Below are 20,158 nucleotides of genomic sequence, written 5' to 3'. Positions count from 1 at the left end.
TTAATATATCGATTTTAAGTATGAGTTTATAATATGTGCAAATATCATATTTATAATTTTTCATATTATAATAGATAAAATAAAAAAAATAAAAATCAACAATATAAAAAACGATTATAGTCCCTAAATTACACGTACGATTAGTTTATTTTATGTTATCCTATTAGTAGTAAAAATTAATATTTTACAGTCGTGTGTTGATTTGAAAAATCTATCAAAAAACGTAAAAATATCTTTCGTTATGAATTCAATTACGTTTTTATGTTCATTCTCTTTTATTTAGTGCGAATTTATTTATTATTTTTCAAATCTAGTTTAATTTAATTTTTATCAACATGAACTATAATCCAACTTCTTAATGAAAACATATAAAAGCATACAATACAAATCCAATTTATAATTTTTTTTTTATAAAAATGAAAATACCTGCGAGCCAACTAAAAAATAATTGATAATATTTTTTAAAAATTTAACATTGATGGATGGTTAAAAAACAAAAAGAATAAGAAATTTGATGGAAGCTTAATTTTTTAGAAAAATTGTTAATTTAATTTTGAATTATAAGTAATCACCAACAAAACAATAAATATATTATACAACAAATATACTATGTACTATACCAATAAAATAAAGAAGAATAATAAGTAAATTATCAAATCGAATAATATAAAATCTGATCATATAAAAAAAAATTATTTTTTATCGACATATTCAGTTAATTATAGAATATCGTAAAATATATATATTGCAATACATAGACTCAGAATTTAGTTCGGAATAAATTTTAATATTTTAAATGTATAATTTTTTTAAAAAATTAATTTATTTTAATTTTTATTGAATTTATAGAAAAAAATAAATTAGAGATGAAATTAAAAATAATTTTTTAAAAAAAGAGGTGAAAATTTATATTCGTGAGGTATTTTTGAAAGAAAAATCGAAAACTGGAGATAAGAAATCAAATAAGAAAAATTTTGCTACGTAAAACCGCTCAATCAGCAATCCTGACAAACCGGAGCACACCCCGTGGAAAGATACGTTGACGTCGATGCCACACGGGATGCCACGTGGGCGATCAGCGTGCCCCGCAATCGAACGACCTAGGATCGATTCCACTCACATGAACGACCTGAATTTATTCTCTCTTTAAACGTGATCAGAAGGTTGAGATCAAATTGCGATGAACGGTTCAGATTCATTTCTTCTTCATTTCTTCCTTAAACGTGATCGAACTGTCGTGATCGAACTGTCGAGATCAAACGCAATGAACGGTCCAAATTCGTTTTTTTCTTAGACGTGATCGAATGGTTCAGATCAAATACGATGAATAGTACAGATTAACACGAGATGAATATAAATATTTTGCATCAAATTAAACTCGAACCCTACCTGTCAGTCTTTTACCGAAGAAGAAGAACTAGTCGCCGGAGAAGGGAGTCGACTGCCAACTGCCGCTACACTAGAGTTACTTCCGACTATTAAAAAAGATAAAAATTCTCATATATGCTCAGAATTTGATACCGAACACCCCTATGATCAAATCGGAGTAAAATGGACGGCGGGTTAGTCAGAAACTACGATCGAAACTCGACAGAGTCACCACATCAAAAGTCCCAGAAGTCTTTCGATGAGTCTTTCCTAATTTCTGTTTTACGTGATTTTTCGATAATCGTATTCACCGTTTTTTTTTATGCAAGTTTACAGAAGAAAGAATCTCTAATATATATATTATTAGAGTCCTAATTTTTTTATAAATTGATATTATCATCATGGTTATCATCATTTTAATTAAATCGAGCAATGAACTATTTTAAATATCTCCATACTTACGTCATGAAAATCAAATATCGTTTATATAATATACATACAAATATGTTTTTTAATTTGATTGATGTGGCGTGGTTTCCATACCTTTCCTTTCATGGCTGTAAGGGCCATATGTTTATGTATATACACACATACATACATACATATATATATATATATATATATATATATATATATATATATATATATACTAGAGTCTTGAATTTATTTATAAATTGATATCATCATCATGGTTATCTTCATTATAGTTATATCAGAGATCGAGCAATAAATTATTTTAAATATGGAAATACGTACCTCAAGAAAGTCTAAGATAACAAGTTGCATTTTTATCTATTCTATAATATATATATATATATATATATATATATATCATATCTTTTTTTATTCTCAAAAGATACACAAATATATTTATATATATCTTACAAATATCGGAGTATACTAATTTGTATGAGGTCAAATCTACTACCGGCATAGCTATAACCAATCCATATTATTTTCTAATATATTATTTATCATCACGATCACCATTCACGTATTAGTAATTAACAAATAATTAATGAAGACTCAACGTGGAGGGCAACTACATATAAAAGAATTTTGATATTTATAATGGGATATATATTATATTAATTAACTCTGTATATGTCAATTTTTTTAATCATAATTGACAAGTAGTGAGGTATATTAAAATGAGAATTAATTTTTTATATAGATATTTAATTTATAATAACCATCTAATTCACTTCATCTGTGTTTATATTTAGTGAATATTCGGAATAGCTGTAATTTCTGTAATAAATTATAATACGAGTACATAAAATAGCTATAAAAATGCATACTCCTTTCTTCCCAAGTTGCATGGTCATTAAGCTCCGAGCACTACAATGTAAAAGAAATCCCTAAGGTCATACCAAAGAAGCTTAGGAAGTTTCTTAGTCGAATGGCATATGCTCTTGCTCGAAAACTCTATAATATATATTGATATGTATTCAAATGTAGAAGATCGAAAGAATATTTCTAAGAATATACAAAACATAAGGTTTTACTAAATTTTAGAAACACATTGTTAATAATGTTTCAAGTTTACTTTTGTTTTTAATATTTGTATAAGACATCAATATTATGTAACTTATGATAACACGTTAGAGTACGATATATTTTTTTTTTTATGTATGTTCTTCTTTTAATGAATGTCAATAAGTGCTCTACTAAAATTTAATTTTTAAGTTGAAATTAACATTATTTTGTTGTTTGCATTGATTAAGTTTCGAATAACAAACATTCAATATTTACACGGAAAGTAAAACCTACCAGGCACACCAGCAGCAATTTTCACCAGTTTTCAATTTTTTTAAAAAAAATACTTTACGAGCCTAAATTTTTACATTTTTTTTTAAAATTATTTTCAATTTCATCTCTAATTTATTTTTGTCTATAAATTTAATAAAATTAAAATAAATTAATTTTTTTAAAAATTATACATTTAAAATGTTAAAATTGATCCCGAACCAAATTTTGAGTTTAAGTATTATAATATATATTATATGATATTCTATAATTAACTGAATATGTCGATTACAAATAATTTTGTTTTTATATGATCAGATTTTATATTATTCGATTTGATAATCTACGTATTATTCTTCTTTATTTTATTGGTATATTACATAGTATATTTATTGTTTTATTGGTGATTACTTATAATTCAAAATTAAATTAAAATTTTTTTTCTAAAAAATTAAGCTTCCATCAAATTTCTTATTCTTTTTTTTTTTTGGTTAAAATCATCCATCAATGTTAAAATTTTTAAAAAATATTATCGATTATTTTTTAATTGGCTCGTTGCTATCAAATTAAACTATATTTATAATATGCAGATATCATATTTATATTTTAAATAAAAAAATAATAAAAATTGACAATATAAAAAACAGTTATGGTCCCCAAATTACAAGTACGTTTAGTTTATTTGTTGTTATCTCGTCAACAATGAAAATTAGTATTTTGCAGCCGTGTGTTGATTTAAAAAATAATTTGAAAAATAAAATCTGTAAACTTAGCCAACTGGGGCCTTATAAAATGTCTTCATTCTATACTTCTAAACGCACTTCGTCTGCCGCTGAGAAATAAAAGAGTTGCAGATAAGAAAAAGAGCAACATGGAAACTAAGATATTGCCTGAAACTTCAATTGCCATGAAAGGAGGAGATGGCCCTCTCAGCTATGCAAACAACTCCACTCTTCAGGTACATATACATATATATATATATATATACTGTGCATGTCTGATTCCTATGGTTCCTATTCCTTCTCTACCTAATTTTTTAGGGGGAAAAAGAATCCTTATTTCGTTCTTTTGTGAATGAAAATATATATGAGAATTATATATATATATATGTATATATAACTCCATGTTTATTTCAGAATTTTAACCATAATTACCTCCTATCACTACAAAACAAGGCCGTCTATTTAAAAATTTCAAATATTACTGTAAAATAGATGTTGCTTTGTTGATGAGCAAACGTTGATTTATAACTTGGATCCATAACTCTATTCTTTAAAGGCAAATTCGTGAGAATTTTACTCAGAAATATATAAGAGATACCATTTTTAGAGATTAAATAAAGAACTGTTTATACTTACTCGACAAAACTATTTTATATAATAGTTTCAAATTTCCTTGCATAAATTTAATTGGTTACTTCTAATTTTTGTTAAACTATTAAATAATATAAATTTCGTACCGCATCAATTTATAGGCATTGCATAAAATAATTATTATCCTAATCCATCATTCAATGACCTGCAATTCTGCATATATGATCACTAGGATTGTAATTACATAGTATATTAGTTCCGTTTACAATATTAGTTTATCGTATAATATTCAGATAATCTATTTTAATGTTATTACAGGCGACTAAATGAAACAAAATGCATAAAAGAACAAACATTAATGTTATTCTGATCCCAAGTCATTCTTATATCTAATTACGTCTAGGTTGATCGATAAAGATTGCTAAATAAAAGAAAATGTTTGTATTTGCGTAGAAAAAACTTATTAAGACTTTGTATGCATATACTATTTGTCAATATTAAATATTGAGAGGTAACTTTCAAGTAAAAGTAAGAGAAAAGTTGAGTAGAGTAAAGTCAATTGTATCTCAAATAAGATTGCCAAATAAAAGAAAATGCTTATACTTGCTTATACTAAACTTATTAAAACCTTATATATATATATTATTTGCCAATATTAAATATTGAGTGATATTGACAACTAAGTTTTAAGTGAAATTAAAAGAGAAGTGGAGTAGATAAAGGTCAATTTGATCTCAGATAAGATTGTTAAATAAAAAAAAAATGTTTGTATTTATTTATAAGAAACTTATTAAAACCTTATATATTTATGTGTATTGTTTAGTAATATTAAATATTGATAATTAATTACTATTTTGTAGAGAACCTTGGTGGATAGAGGCAAAAAACTTATTAATGAAGTTATAGCAGAAAAACTTGAGATGGAGAAACTTGGTATTGGACCTAATTGTACCACCTTCACAATTGCAGATTTGGGTTGTTCTGTTGGACCCAACACATTCTATGCAATGCAGATTATCATAGATGCTGTTAAATCAAAGCATATAGTCAAGTGGTCTAAGTCTTTAGAATTAGAATTTCAAGTGTACTTTAATGATAATATCAACAATGACTTCAACATGCTCTTCAAATCTCTTCCTCCCTCTCGTGAGTACTATGCAGTTGGTGTTCCCAACTCTTTTTACGAGCGCTTATTTCCCAAGTCAAGTATCCATCTTATTTATTCCTCAAGTTCATTGAATTGGCTCTCAAGAGTTCCAAAAGAAGTTAATGATCCAAACTCCTCAGCTTGGAATGAGGGAATAATATATTGCGCTACAAAAGAGGTTGCGAATGCATACTCTTGTCAATTTAAGAAGGATATGGAGAGTTTTCTAAGAGCTAGAGCAGCAGAGGTTGTTAGTGGTGGATTGATGATGCTTTTTATGGGAGGACTCCCATCAGGAACAACACATTCTCAAACATATCGAGGAAAATCTTTTGACATTCTAGGATCTTGTCTTATCAAAATGGCTAATAAGGTAAGTATTATTTAGATAATAACCTAAAATATTTATATTTTTGAATAAGTTATTGTTACTGTTATCATTCATATTTCATTAGTAATTAAAATTTCAATCAAATTTAATCTAAATATTTATTTTTTTGCAAGGATTGATAAGTAAAGAAAAAATAGACACTTTTAACCTACCACTGTACTATCCATCAGCTGAGGAATTAAAGGAAGTCATTGACAGAGTTAATTACTTTACTATTGAGAGAATGGAGGAACAATTTTTAGAATCCATAAAAATGATTCATGATGTCCAATTGAGGACTTCACACATCAGAGCTGCTTTGGAAGGGCTAATAGCGAATCACTTTGGAAATGAGATTGTTGAAGAGCTATTTGAAGATTATGCCAAAGCATATGCCGAAAATATCAACATATTTTTCGAAAATGACATCAAATATAATTCAATTTTTGCTCTTATTTTGAAGCGTATGTAATATTATTTATTACTTAATTATTAAAAACAAATTCGAATTACTCTATTTGTCATATAATTTATGCAAAAAAATTAAGCTTTATGTAACAACCTCGGAAATTTAAAATGGAATGTATATTAAAAATATCAAATGCGGAAGCGAAGTTAAAAATTCGATTAACATCCCTTACACTAAAACAAAAAACGTGCTCACAATATAAAAGATCAAACTACCTAAAGGAGAAACTTGAAAGTAAAAGCTACAAATATGACTATGGAGTTTTAGGCGTCCTCTTCGTCGTCCTCCTGCGGAACTGGCTCGGGAACAATGTCTTCCTGATCTGAAATGATTAAATAAGGAATGAGCTACACTACCCCAGTAAAGACATCACGATATCTCACCGTCACAGAGGTAAAGGTGGGTAGAAAATACAAAAAGACCAATGGAGCATAATTTACAACAAAACCTTTTATCAATAATAAAACTTTTACCATTCACTTACCTCGGTGAAATTCATAAGACAATATACGAAAGCAATAACATCATCATCATCATGAAATCATATATAAACTGTATAACGTAATACTTATCAAGCCTTTCGTAATTCAATCGTTACACAATATATTTTCCTCATTTACTAGCCCACTAGTATCCATGGGGATCCATAGGGGTCCCGCTACCCGTTAACCCTTAACACTTGAAATCATATTCCAGGGCCGTCCCCATACCCCATCCGGTATGGGCGCCAAAACTATAAACCTCATTACCCCGTCCGGTATGAGGGTGAAACGGGCCGTCCCCATACCCCGTCCGGTATGTGCGCCAAAACACATAAGATCTCCATACCCCGTCGGTATGGGAGACCACAATCCCGGTAGGGTTTCCTACGTACCCGGTCCGTCCACCATCTCCCAGGATATCTAGTCAGGCTGACCACATTATACAATTACCCATTTACATAATCTATCATTCTCTTTTCCCTCAGTCAACATCATCAACCCACATACAAACGAGCAAAACAGTAATTTATGCCAAACAGACAACACACAGCATCGATATCCCAGTCATTCAATCCATAATCAATAAAACAGTACAATATGCACACAAAACTATAAAATGAAAACATCAAACCTCATACTGCTTCTAAAACTGTAAAACAGGCCAAATAACAGTTAACCGACAAATACATTAGACTCGGGCTCCATTAGCGACCTTAAGCAATTTCACACATTCGTTGATTCATGGAATACCGTTTTATCATTTATTGAACTTTAATACCGTGATAAGAGATAGGGTGAGGGGTCCTTACTCGTTTCGGGGTTCGAACACGGCTTCACAGTGCGCTTGCAGGTTGTCCCTAATTTTTCCTGAATTTTTTCCGGGGAACTGAAACACACTACTGGTACCTGCACGTGTTCCAAAAAATTCCAAATTAGGCCCAGGGCCCCTTTCGGCCAATATCGCAACTCCGGCACGGCGGCTCCGCCGTGCTCCGGCGACGGCGCCGCCGCATGCGGTGGCGGTTCGCCTCGGGTTGGCCGTTTTTGGCCGTTTCCGGCCGAATTCGGCCACACTCGCATTGGTTCCTGCGATAAAACAACCCTACAGCCCTCGGGGGCCCGAAAATTTACAGAAAACCGAAGCTTACCGGCGGCGGTGCTCTCGGGTGCGGCGGTTCTCCGGTGAAGTTCGTGTTTTGGTGATTCGGCTCCAATCAACCTGTAGAGAAAAGAATGGTGATCACGGTGATATAAAAATTGCATTAAACGGAGGCCGGGAAGGGCCTCATCGGAGGCAAAAATCGAGGAGGGGCGCGGCGGCGCCGCTGGCTTTCGGCCGTGTTTTCTGGCCGTTTGGCCGGGATTTTAGCTCTGATTTGGCCACTGGGGAAATCAGCGTGGAAAAACGAGTCGGGGGTATGAAATTTACCTCGATCGGCGGTCGGAAATCTCCCCGGTGCGGCGGCGGGTGGCGGCGGCCGGCTCTAGTTCGTCTTCTTCGGTGAGGGCAAGTGGCTAGGGTTTTGTGGTCTGGTGTGGGGGTTCTATTTATACCCTTTTGGCTTTTGATCTTAGCCGACCATTTTGATTTAATCTGGGCCGTCCGTTTTTGATTAAATCTGAACCGTCCGTGTGATTAAATCTAGGTCGTCCGTGCGCGCGATTGATCTGGGCCATCCGATCGCGCGCACGCGGATCGCCTAAGTGGCCTATCCCGGATCGACGTGGTCTTGCCACGTGGCAGGTCCCGGTTGGCCGGGACTGCTGATTGGGTCTGCTGACATGGCTGCTGACATGCCCCCCCCCCCCCCCCCCCCTTTTTTTTTTTCTCTTCTTCTTCTTCAATTTCCCGGGCGCTACACTTTAGATATGTAATATATGTATTTGAAAGACATAATTTGTATTTTAAACTATTTTAATATAAACTTTCACTATGTGTAACTTGCATCTTGAAGAACTTATTTATTGTGTCATTCTATTAAAATTGTTGCTTTCCTAAGAATTTCAAGGCCACAAGATATTTCTTTTATATTATTGTTCTATATGTATAGAGGTATATTATAGCATATATTTGTATAATATTGGTCTATATTTCTTGTGTAATATTAATGGAAGGGCCATCTCCTCCAGTCATGGGTTTTGATAGCATTAATGAGGAAACCTCCTGTCCAGTGGGCCATGAGACTGATTTTAGATTTATTTGGAACATTTATAGGTACTATTAGCGCGTTTCAGTTCATAAAGAAAAATTCAGAGAACTCAGGGATCGCCCTTAGGCGTAGTAAACAGTTTAATTTTTCGGGTGTCAAATCGAGTAAGGATCTCTCACTCTATTCTCTATCATGAGACTGAAGTTTAAATAAATAATAAAATGATATTTTATGCGATTTTTGCATAATTAATTACGGATTGCTAATGGAGCCGGAACAAGAAATTATTTACTGTTGTTATTGATTGTTTTTATAGTTTACCTATATGATGGTATCTTATTTATTTATTTTATGGCTTTGAATGCATGTATGGTTTATTTTACGTATTTACTGCTGAATCGAAAAAAATGAAGTTTTAATGGTAAAAGAATTATGTGATTAAATTATTAGATGAAACGACTGTCTTACTGGATATCCTATGAGATAGTAGATGAATTGGGTACATAGAAAACCCTACCGTGAACGTTGTCTCATACCGGACGGGGTATGAGGATGACCCACTTTACCCTCATACCGGACGGGGTATTGAGGTTTGGTAAATTGGTGCTCATACCGTACGGGGTATGAGGATGGCTCATAATTGAGAATGATAACTGAAAGGGTTCACGTGTAACGAAGGTATCCCTATAAACCCCCATAAATACCAGTAAGCTCGTGAAAAGAGTGGTAGTTATTGTTAGGATTATTGATAATGGATATGAATTTATAATATGTACTATAATAGCTGATTATGCATGATATATTGGTCTGTACGGTATTATTGTTTTTACAGGTTGTTTTCATAAATTTCACTATAATAAGTGAACAAGAAATGATTTTATGATTGATAAATGAATATGCTAAATTTAATGCTGCATTAGTGGTTTTCGATTTTATACCAAAATTTACTTCTATGTTGGTGATATAGTGTGATATCCTTACTAGAATAGTGTAGCTCATCCTTTATTTAATCATTTCAGATCAAGAAGATTAGGTTCCAGAGCCTGATTAGCAAGAAGATTGCGAGTAGATGCTAGATATTTTCTATTTTTCATTGTTTTCTTATTTTTTATGTTTCTTTCAAAGAGTGAATTTCGTAATGTTGTTTAGTACTTTTAAGTTATTGTATAAAGAATGTAAACCTTAACATTTTATTTCGCTTCCGCACTTAAGTTATTATCTATTTCTTTTTGAATTTTTGGGGTCGTTACAATTACATATCCGATTGGCTGCCACATGACAAATCCATTGATGATATTAGTGACATTTAACAAACATGAACTAAATGCATATACTTTTTGAAAGTAGAATGATCTAAAGGTAAAAAAGAAATAATACATAACTCAATTTTAATATTTAAAAATTGTACAAAGACCAATTCAGTATTTAGGTTGAAGCTAAAATACTATCGTTCAGAAAAAGACAATGTCATATCAGTGTCTCATTAGTTGATTTTTTCTACATAAACCATACATTAATTCTTGATATATTTTAATTATATATTTTTAAATTTTTACCTAATTCGCTCTTAGAACTCGCTATCATTTAGGAGTTGCTAACTTTTAGATACATGTTACGTGGCGCATCAATCATGACATATAAGCAATAATGTGTATACACATCAAATTAAAAATTTGTGAATTAGCAAAAAAATCCTATCAGCTATACTAGTAGTTTTTTTTTTCTTTTTTTTTTCTATATAAGCCTCTGCATTAATTTTTAATCTATTTTAATTCTATATTTTCAAATTTTTATTGAATATAAGCACAACATTAAAGATAGAATGTTAACTTTTGGATATGTTTAGAGTCATTAATTTTTAAATACATAGTTAATGACATGTCAAAATTGTGACATATAAGCGATAACGTATCATATGACATATCTTCTACATAGTTACTTGAGAATTATCTTCTTGCCATCTATCCACTTTCTGCCCTAATTTTTGAAAATCCCAAATTTGAAAATCATCTCATCGTCTCATTCTTCTTTTTGCCCATTGTTGTCCCTGAAACCAAAGAGAAAACGACTCTATCTCTTTATTATCTCCTCAAGGTAATTTGCAATGAAATGAAATATTGCAAATGAGGATGAAATTTGCAGTGTGTCAAACAGAGTTTGCTTCAATACTTTTGATTTGGGAAATGTTTATTTGGATATCGTTGTAAAATGAAATGTATGGCAATTTATTTCATTACCTCTACTAACTCACCCTGTTAATAAGATCTTGTCTTGTTGCCTCATTCCCTTGCATTAGCTCGCAAAGACAAGAATCCATCGCTTTCTTCTCTCAAATTCGTTAAATAACATTAGTATAATATATGGTGATGCAATCAATTATTTCGTAGCAGTTAAGATATGGTAGATATCACGATAAGAAGACAAAGAAGAAAAGACATGAAAATTATGTAAAAAATTCATTGGAAGATATACGTGCACTAAATGTATCCAAGAATAATAAACCTCCTATATATTCATTCATATAATATATAAAATATGAGAAAATTGTGATGCAAAATTATGTCTTTATGTAATTGTGTTAATTTAAAATATTTAAAATATAATAAACTTAATTGAATTTTTATTTGTCTCCATTTCACATTATAACATTATTATATATTAGAAAAATGTATTATATATACTATAATATAATAAAGAAGAATATATAATATAAAATCTGATTACATAAAGATAAAATTATTTCTCATCTAACAAAAAAAGAGCCACCAAACCTAGATATATTTTTAATCAAGCAAAATTTATATATTCATAATCAATATATAATAACAAGTACAATAATTTCTACTTACCATATGTTATTTAAATATCGATGATGTCAACTTACTATAAAAAAATTGCTATATGCATATTAATTAATTATTATTTTAAATTAAGTGACTGTATTAGTGACCTAATCATCACATATAAATAATTAACAAATAATTAATTTTATTTTTAGTGAAATGAGAATGAATAGTTTATCTTCTATCCTCATCTCACAGATCCATTACTTATCTTTCTTTTTTCTTTCATTAATTCTCTAACCTAAATAGTATTATTATATATATATATGTATGTATGTATGTATATACAGAGACACACACAGAGACACGCAGACAGACTCAGATCTATAAACATATTTTTGTTCACAGAACCGCGTAGCCTGCCGCTGAGAAATAAAAGAGAAACATGGAAACTAAGACGTCGGCTGAAACATCAATTGCTATGAAAGGAGGAGATACCCCTCTCAGCTATGCAAACAACTCCACTTTTCAGGTACTTATACATATACATATACACATATATATACATATACATACATATATATGTATATAAACTGTGCATGTATGATTCCTATGGTTGCTAGATGTGAAAATCACGTACGAATTGAATATATTTTTTGAATAATTCTAAATAAAAGGAAATGTTTTTATTTGCTTAGGAGAAACTTTTTATATGTATATATATATATATATATCTATTATTTGTGAAAATTAAATATTGACAATCAATCATTATTCTATAGAGAAGCATGGTGGATGCTGGCAAACAGCTTATCAACGAAGTTATATCAGAAAAGCTTGATATGGAGAAACTTGGTATTGGACCTAATTGTACCACAATCACCGTAGCAGACTTAGGTTGTTCGATTGGACCCAACACATTCTATGCAATACAAATTATCATAGAAGCTATTAAATTAAAGCATATAACCAAGTCGTCGGAGTCTTTAAACTTAGAATTTCAAGTGTACTTCAATGATAATATTAGCAATGACTTTAACATGCTCTTCAGATCTCTTCCACCCTCGCGTGAGTACTACGTAGTTGGTGTGCCCAACTCTTTTTATGAGCGTTTATTTCCCAAATCAAGTATTCATCTTATGTACTCATCGGCTTCATTACATTGGCTTTCTGGAGTTCCAAAAGAAGTTAAAGATCCAAACTCATTAGCTTGGAATGAGGAAAGAATTTATTGTGCCACAGAAGAAGTTACAAAAGCATATTCTTGTCAATTTGAAAAAGATATGAAAAGTTTTCTAAGAACTAGAGCAGAAGAACTTGTTAGTGGTGGGTTGATGATGCTTTTTACGGTAGTTCGTCAAAAAGATACCGCACACTCTCAAACATCTTCAGGCAAATTTTATGACATTTTAGGATCTTGTCTTATCAAAATGGCTAATAGGGTAAGTTATTCTTTGAACGAATGACTTATTTATACTTTTGAATAAATTATAATTGTTGTTTTGATTTGTCATCATATTTGTATTGTGTTCTTATTCATATTTTATTAAGTTAGAATTTAAATTAAGTGTTTATTTTCCTATAGGGATTAATAAGTAAAGAGAAAGTGAATTCTTTTAACTTGCCAATATATAATGCATCAACCGAGGAATTGAAGGAACTCATTGACGAAGTCAATTACTTTACGATTGAGAGAATGGAAGAGTATTCTCTAGGCTCCATAAAGATGGCTCGCGATACTCAAGTCGTAATCTCACATATAAGAGCTGCTTTTGAAGGGCTAATAAGAAATCACTTTGGAGATGAGGTTATTGAAGAACTATTTGAAGACTACACCAAAGCATATGCTGAAAATCTCAATACATTTCAAGAAAGTAGTACCAAACATAATTCGACTTTTGCTATTATTCTAAAGCGCATATAATATTATTGTTTATTTTGATTACTAAAGATTATAATCTTATTATTGTAATTATCATATGATTTAAGTAATAAAATTTTATAAGATTCAACTTTATTTAATTTGTCAAGCTTCTAATATTTGCATTTTGTATTAAAAGAAGTAACCTTTACTTTTAAATATTTTAGTTGCAAACTTAAATGTTCCAGTACAGTATAAGTGATTTGCATTTCAAAGAACTTATCTACAGTGACCTCTTGTCAGAATTGTGTACTATACATATATATATATATATATATATTTCGAAAAGGTAAATACCCATTCAATTAAGAAGGAAAACAAAGATCCTGCAAATCAAAAGAACCGCAAAAAACTCAATTGGATTATACAAAGCCTCGTTATGAGAGCATGGGCTACCAAATTTATATCTAATTTTTTACGGGGACAAAAATCCTTATTCCATTGTTCTGTGAATAAATATATTATGGGAATGATATATATATATATATAAATTTGTGTTTCCTGTAGAATTTTAACCGTAACTATCTCCAATCACCACAAAACAAGGCCATCTTTTTAAAATAAAAGTTCAGATTATCACTATAACACATAAGTTAGTTTGTCGATGAGCAAATGTTGATTTATAGGTCGTCCCCAGAATTCTATTCTTTTAAGGTAAAGCTGCGAGAATACATTAGTTTCATTCTGTAATTCTGCAGGTAGGGTCGCTAAACTTATAACAACTACATAATACATTACATACATAGTTTATCATATAATTTTCTTGGAAAAATTTCAAAGAAATATTTTTTTCCATATGCGAAAATCACATATGAAGCAAGACAAAATACTGAATAAAGAATTTTTTTTTTTTGAATGTTGACGATGTTTAATCAAACAAATATAACCTTAAGAAATGATTTATTATTGAAAGAATAAACAAATATTTTTGTTATGTCAAGGTATTAGGAGGTAACTTCAACCGAAAGCAAGATGTGTGTATATATATATATATATATGTATGTATTATTTGTAAATATTATATATTGATAATTAATTATTGTTTTATAGAGAACCTTGGTAGATGCAAGTAGAGAGCTTATCAATGAAGGTATAGAATAAAAACTTGATATTGGATCTAATTGTACCACATTCACAATAGCATATTTCGGTTGTTCTGTTGGACCCAACATGTTTTATGCAATGCAAATTATCATAGATGCTATTAAATCAAAGCATATACCCCAAGTGTTCTGAGTCTTTGAACTTAGAATTTTAAGTGTACTTCAATGATAATATTAACAATGACTTCAACATGCTCTACAGATCTCTTCTTCCCTTGCGTGAGTACTATGTAGTTAGTATGCCCAGCTCGTTTTATGAGCAGTTATTTCTTAAATCAAGTATTCATTTTATTTATTCGTCAGTTTCGTTGAATTGACTCTTTAGAATTCTCAAAGAAGTTAATGATCCAAATTCATTAGATTGAAATGAGAGAAGAATATATTGTGCTACAGAATAAATTACAAATGTATATTCTTACCAATATATGAAGGATATGGAGAATTTTTTAAGGGCTCGAGCAGAAGAAGTTGTTAGTGGTGGTTTAATGATGCTCCTCATGGGAGGAAGAGCCCACACGAGAAGAGAGGAGGTAACCCAAGGAAGAAGAATCCATGTGTGGATCAACCCCAAAAGATTTGTATATATATATATATATATGTATGTATGTATAAATGTATAGGGTTTATTTATACCATACATAAGTTTATTTATAGGTGATTGCATGTATGTTATTATATACATATCATGTAAATACAATTATTAAATCAAATTGGTTATGAAGACCAGTATGGTTGAACCAATTCAACTGGTTAAGAAATTAAAAGGACATTTTTTCTAATCGTTTCGGTCTTAGTTTTTAAATTTAAAATCGGAACTAATTGATTAATTGAATAGATTATTATAAATGCAATTCTTGAATTTAAAATATATATTATATACTTATAATACACAGAAAATCCTAATGGGTTCTATTTCCCTTTTTGATGTGATTCTCTAAAGACTCCTCTTGACTCTCCCTGTTGATAAGATCTTGTTTCATTGCCTCCTTCTCTTGCATTAGTTCACAAAAGACAAGAATCCATCACCTTTCTTCTCTCAAATTCGTATGGGAACAGGTGTATAATACATGATGATATAATTAATTACATCGTAGTAATTAAGACATACGAAATTGTGAGCGATCGGGCAGATGCCACGATAAGAAGATGAAGAGGAAAAGATAAGAATCTATCACTTTTCTTCTCTCAAATTCGTATGGCAACAGGTGTATAATACATGATGATACAGTCAATTACATCGTAGTAGTTAAGACATACGAAATTGTGAGCGATCGGGCAGATGCCACGATAAGAAGACGAAGAGGAAAAGACAAGAATCCATCACCTTTCTTCTCTCAAATTTGTATGGCAAGAGATGTATAATACATGATGATACAGTCAATTACATCGTATTAGTTAAGACACAAAAAATTGTGAGCGACAAGACAGATGCCATGATAAGAAGATGAAGAGGAAAAGACAAGAAAACAAGTAGAAATGCATTAAAGAGGATGTAAATGCATTAAATAGATTAGAGATAATGAGGGGGAAAGGACATTAAATGTGAAAACAAAGAGGAAGTTGGATGGATGGTTTTAGAGGAAGAGAAAGAGCCACATGGAAAGAGGAAGATAGACTTTTAAAATGCAATAAATAAATTAAAGAGACATTAATAAATATAAATTAATTAAATATTGGTAATAAAAAGATATTTATTTTGTTGAAAATTTCAACTCAAAAATTAAATATAAATTAATTGTAGAAAATGAATTAATAGACTTTTATAATTAATAATTATTTAATTTAAAATATAATAATAATTAATTGATCTTTCCATTTGTCTCTCTTTCACATTATTGTTATTTTTTCTTATCTTAATATATTATATAAATAAAAATTTATCAATTATAACTGCGTTTTTTAATTTTAATAAATAATAATAATTTAATAAAAATAAATAAAATTTAAAATTCAACAGTTATGATAACATAATAATATTTTATAATGTTGACATATATTTAAGAAAATGATAATAAATATATTAGGTATATCATAGTATAATAAGAAGAATATCAAATCTAGTTAATAATATAAAATCTGATAATATAAAGATAAAATTATTTCTCACCATTCAAAAGACATAATTAAATTATCAAATGTAATATAAACATACACCGAATCTGTATATATATATATATATATATATATATATATATATATATATACATTCATAGCTTACAATCAATTTACCAATATATAATAACATGAAAAACGAGTACATTAATTTCTACTTACTATAAAAAATTGCTATTTGCACGTTCTTTAATTATTTATTTATTATTTATAGTCAAAATCATCATTCACTACTTTTCACGTTTTAATTATTTTAAATTAAAATATTTATTTATTTATTTACAATCGAAAAAAAAATATTTTAAAAAAAAATTACTATGATCGGCTAAAATCGAAGCGAATAATAATATATTATATCAATTTATATGAAGACTCGGGATTTTTTTATTCTAATTGTTCTTCGAATTTGAATAATATTATTATATTTATTTTTAGTAAAAGTCAAAAAAACAGTTTATCTTCTATTCTCACCTTTTTAATAAATTGGTCAAATTGATTCATTTAAATGGTAAAGAATAATTTTATATATAGAAACAGTAATTATATATATATTTATATATATATAGATACACACACTCACGCAAACACAGTCAAGTCTATAAATATAGTTTTGCTCTATACTCCGAGAACCACATAGCCTGTCGCTGAGACATAAAAGAGGTGCAGATAAGAAAAAGAGCAATATGGAGACTAAGACATCGCCTGAGACATCGGTTGCTATGAAAGGAGGAGATAGCTCTCTCAGTTATGCAAAAAACTCCACTCTTCAGGTACATACATACATACATACATACATATATATATATATAACTGTGCATCTATGATTCCTACGGTTCCTGTTTCTTCTACATCTAATTTTTTCAGGGGGAAAATTTTCACTCATAAATCCTCTGGTTTCAATCTGAAAAGCAAAAGTAAAGTTGAAACTTCACCAAGAACTTTGATGGTATTCATATTCGTGAACAGAAAATTATTGACCTTTAATCTGATTTGGGTTATCTCAAGATCTATTATTATGTTTAATAATTTTAGAAATTAAGCAAAGGATTGTTTATACTTATTCTACTAAATTATTTTATATAATAAATATATATATATATACTAATAAAGTATTGCATAAAATAATTATTCTAAGTCATTCCTATGCCTAATTATGTCAAGATATTATCGGAAGGTAACTTTAAGCGAAAGCAAGGGAGAGATTGAGTAAATAAACATCAAGCTTATCCCAAATAAGATTTTAAGTAAAGGTAAGAGAGAAGTTGAGTAGACAAAGCTCAATCTTACCCGAAATAAGATCGATAATTAAAAGAAATTTTTTGTATTTGCTTATAAACGAAACTTATTAAAACCTTATATATGTGTATTAGTTGCCAATAATAGATATTGAGAGGTATTAAGAGGTGGTAACTTTAAGTGAAAGAAAGAGAAAAGTTGAGTAGGTAAAGGTTAATCTCATCCTAAATAAGATAAATAAAAGAAAAGATTTGTATTCGCCTACAAGAAGCTTATTAAAATTTTTTATATGTGTATGTATATATTATTATTTACCAATACTTGATATTGACAATTAATTATTGTTTCATAGAGAACCATGGTGGATGCAGGCAAAGAGCTTATCAATGAAGTTATAGCAGACAAACTTGATATTGAAAAACTTGGTATTGGACCCAATTATACAACATTCACAATAGCAGATTTGGGTTGTTCAGTCGGACCGAATACATTTTATGCAATGCAGATTATTATAGATGCTATTAAATCGAATCATATAGCCAAGTTGTCTGAGTCTCTAAACGTAGAATTTCAAGTATACTTCAATGATAATGTTAACAATGACTTCAACATGCTCTTCAAATCTCTTCCTCCTTCACGTGAGTATTATGCAGTTGGTGTGCCCAACTCTTTTTATGAGCGCTTATTTCCCAAGTCAAGTATCCACATTATATACTCGTCGAGTTCATTGCATTGGCTCTCCAAAGTTCCAAAAGAAGTTAATGATCCAAACTCATTAGCTTGGAATAAGGAAAGAATATATTGTGCTACAGAAGAAGTTACGAATGCATATTCTCGTCAATTTAAGAAGGATATGGAGGATTTTCTAAGGGCTAGAGCAGAAGAACTTGTCAGTGGTGGATTGATGATACTTTTTATGATAGTACGTCCAAAAGATACCACACATTCTCAAATAATTTCAGGCAAATCTTATGATATTTTAGAATCTTGTCTTACCAAAATGGTTAATAAGGTAAGTTTTTTTTTATTAATAACTTATCTATATTTTTGAATAAATTATAGTTATTGTTTTAATTTGCTACCATATTTGCATTGCTTTCTCATTCATAATTATCAAAATTAGAATTTAAATTAAGTGTTTATTTTTCTACAGGGATTAATAAGTAAAGAGAAAGTGAATTCTTTTAACTTACCGGTGTACAGTACATCAATTGAGGAACTAAAAGAACTCATTGACAAAGTTAATTACTTCACTGTTGAGAGGATGGAGGAATATTTTTTGGGCTCCATAAAGGTGATTCATAATGTCCAAGTCATGACCTCGCATATCAGAGCTGCTTTGGAGGGACTCATAACAAATCACTTTGGAGATGAGATTGTAGAAGAACTATTTGAAGACTATGTTAAAGCATATGCCGAAAATCTTAACGTATTTCAGGAAAGTGATACCAAAATCAATTCAACTCTTGTCACTGTTCTAAAGCGCATTTAATATTATTGATTACTTTATTATTAAAATTACAATCTTATTATTGTAATTGTCATATGATTTAAGTAATAAAACTTAATAAAGTTCAAACTTATTTAATTTGTTAAGCTTTTAATATGTGCACTACGTATTTAAAAGACATAACTTATACTGTTAAATATCTTAGTATATAATTAAATGTTTCAGGATATCTGATTCGCATCTTAAATAATTTATTTATCATATTATCTTGTCAGAATTATACCATGATATGTCTAAGAATTAGAAGACTCTTATGTACTACATTTGTCTTTTCAGAAAAGATGAACATCCATTCAATCAAATATGAATATAAAGATCACTTGAAATCAAAAGAACCACAAAAAAGTAAGCTTAAGCTCCCTAATAAAGTAATATTCAATTGGATTGTGCAGAGTCCATTTACAGTCTTAACAATTCAATTATCAGAAACAAAAAAAAAAACTAG

The 20,158-nt window shown here is 29.7% G+C and overlaps 3 protein-coding genes and 1 pseudogene across 4 annotated transcripts; all 4 read left to right on the top strand.

The window, feature by feature from the left end:
• Nucleotides 1–3,926: 3,926 nt before the first annotated feature.
• LOC148269055 (loganic acid O-methyltransferase-like) lies at nt 3,927–6,248 on the top strand. The gene is made up of 3 exons (XM_088212304.1): nt 3,927–4,075; nt 5,291–5,950; nt 6,082–6,248. The coding sequence occupies exons 1-3, from the start codon at nt 3,989–3,991 to the stop codon at nt 6,085–6,087; spliced, it is 753 nt and encodes a 250-aa protein (XP_088068430.1). The 5' UTR covers nt 3,927–3,988; the 3' UTR covers nt 6,088–6,248.
• Nucleotides 6,249–12,113: 5,865 nt separating this feature from the next.
• LOC110825433 (loganic acid O-methyltransferase-like) lies at nt 12,114–13,837 on the top strand. Its single transcript, XM_022055882.2, has 3 exons — nt 12,114–12,363; nt 12,614–13,273; nt 13,417–13,837. The coding sequence occupies exons 1-3, from the start codon at nt 12,277–12,279 to the stop codon at nt 13,753–13,755; spliced, it is 1,086 nt and encodes a 361-aa protein (XP_021911574.2). The 5' UTR covers nt 12,114–12,276; the 3' UTR covers nt 13,756–13,837.
• A 1,016-nt stretch (nt 13,838–14,853) lies between these two features.
• Nucleotides 14,854–15,919, top strand: LOC110825432 (loganic acid O-methyltransferase pseudogene; annotated as a pseudogene).
• A 1,628-nt stretch (nt 15,920–17,547) lies between these two features.
• Nucleotides 17,548–19,791, top strand: LOC110824843 (loganic acid O-methyltransferase-like). Of its 2 annotated transcripts, XM_088212294.1 has the most exons (4): nt 17,552–17,737; nt 17,832–17,913; nt 18,556–19,215; nt 19,357–19,791. In XM_088212294.1, the coding sequence occupies exons 1-4, from the start codon at nt 17,715–17,717 to the stop codon at nt 19,693–19,695; spliced, it is 1,104 nt and encodes a 367-aa protein (XP_088068420.1). In that variant the 5' UTR covers nt 17,552–17,714; the 3' UTR covers nt 19,696–19,791. The 2 variants fall into 2 exon arrangements, with proteins under 2 accessions (XP_088068426.1, XP_088068420.1); XM_088212300.1 differs by lacking the exon at nt 17,832–17,913 and having other exon boundaries at nt 17,548–17,737.
• The last annotated feature ends 367 nt before the right edge of the window (nt 19,792–20,158 follow it).

The sequence above is a fragment of the Carica papaya genome, chromosome 1 (assembly GCF_054855325.1).
Source record: "Carica papaya isolate Zhongbai chromosome 1, ASM5485532v1, whole genome shotgun sequence".
Lineage (NCBI taxonomy): Eukaryota > Viridiplantae > Streptophyta > Magnoliopsida > Brassicales > Caricaceae > Carica > Carica papaya.
The sequence above is the reverse complement of the archived record's forward strand: the minus strand, read 5'-3'. Positions and strand labels throughout refer to the sequence as shown.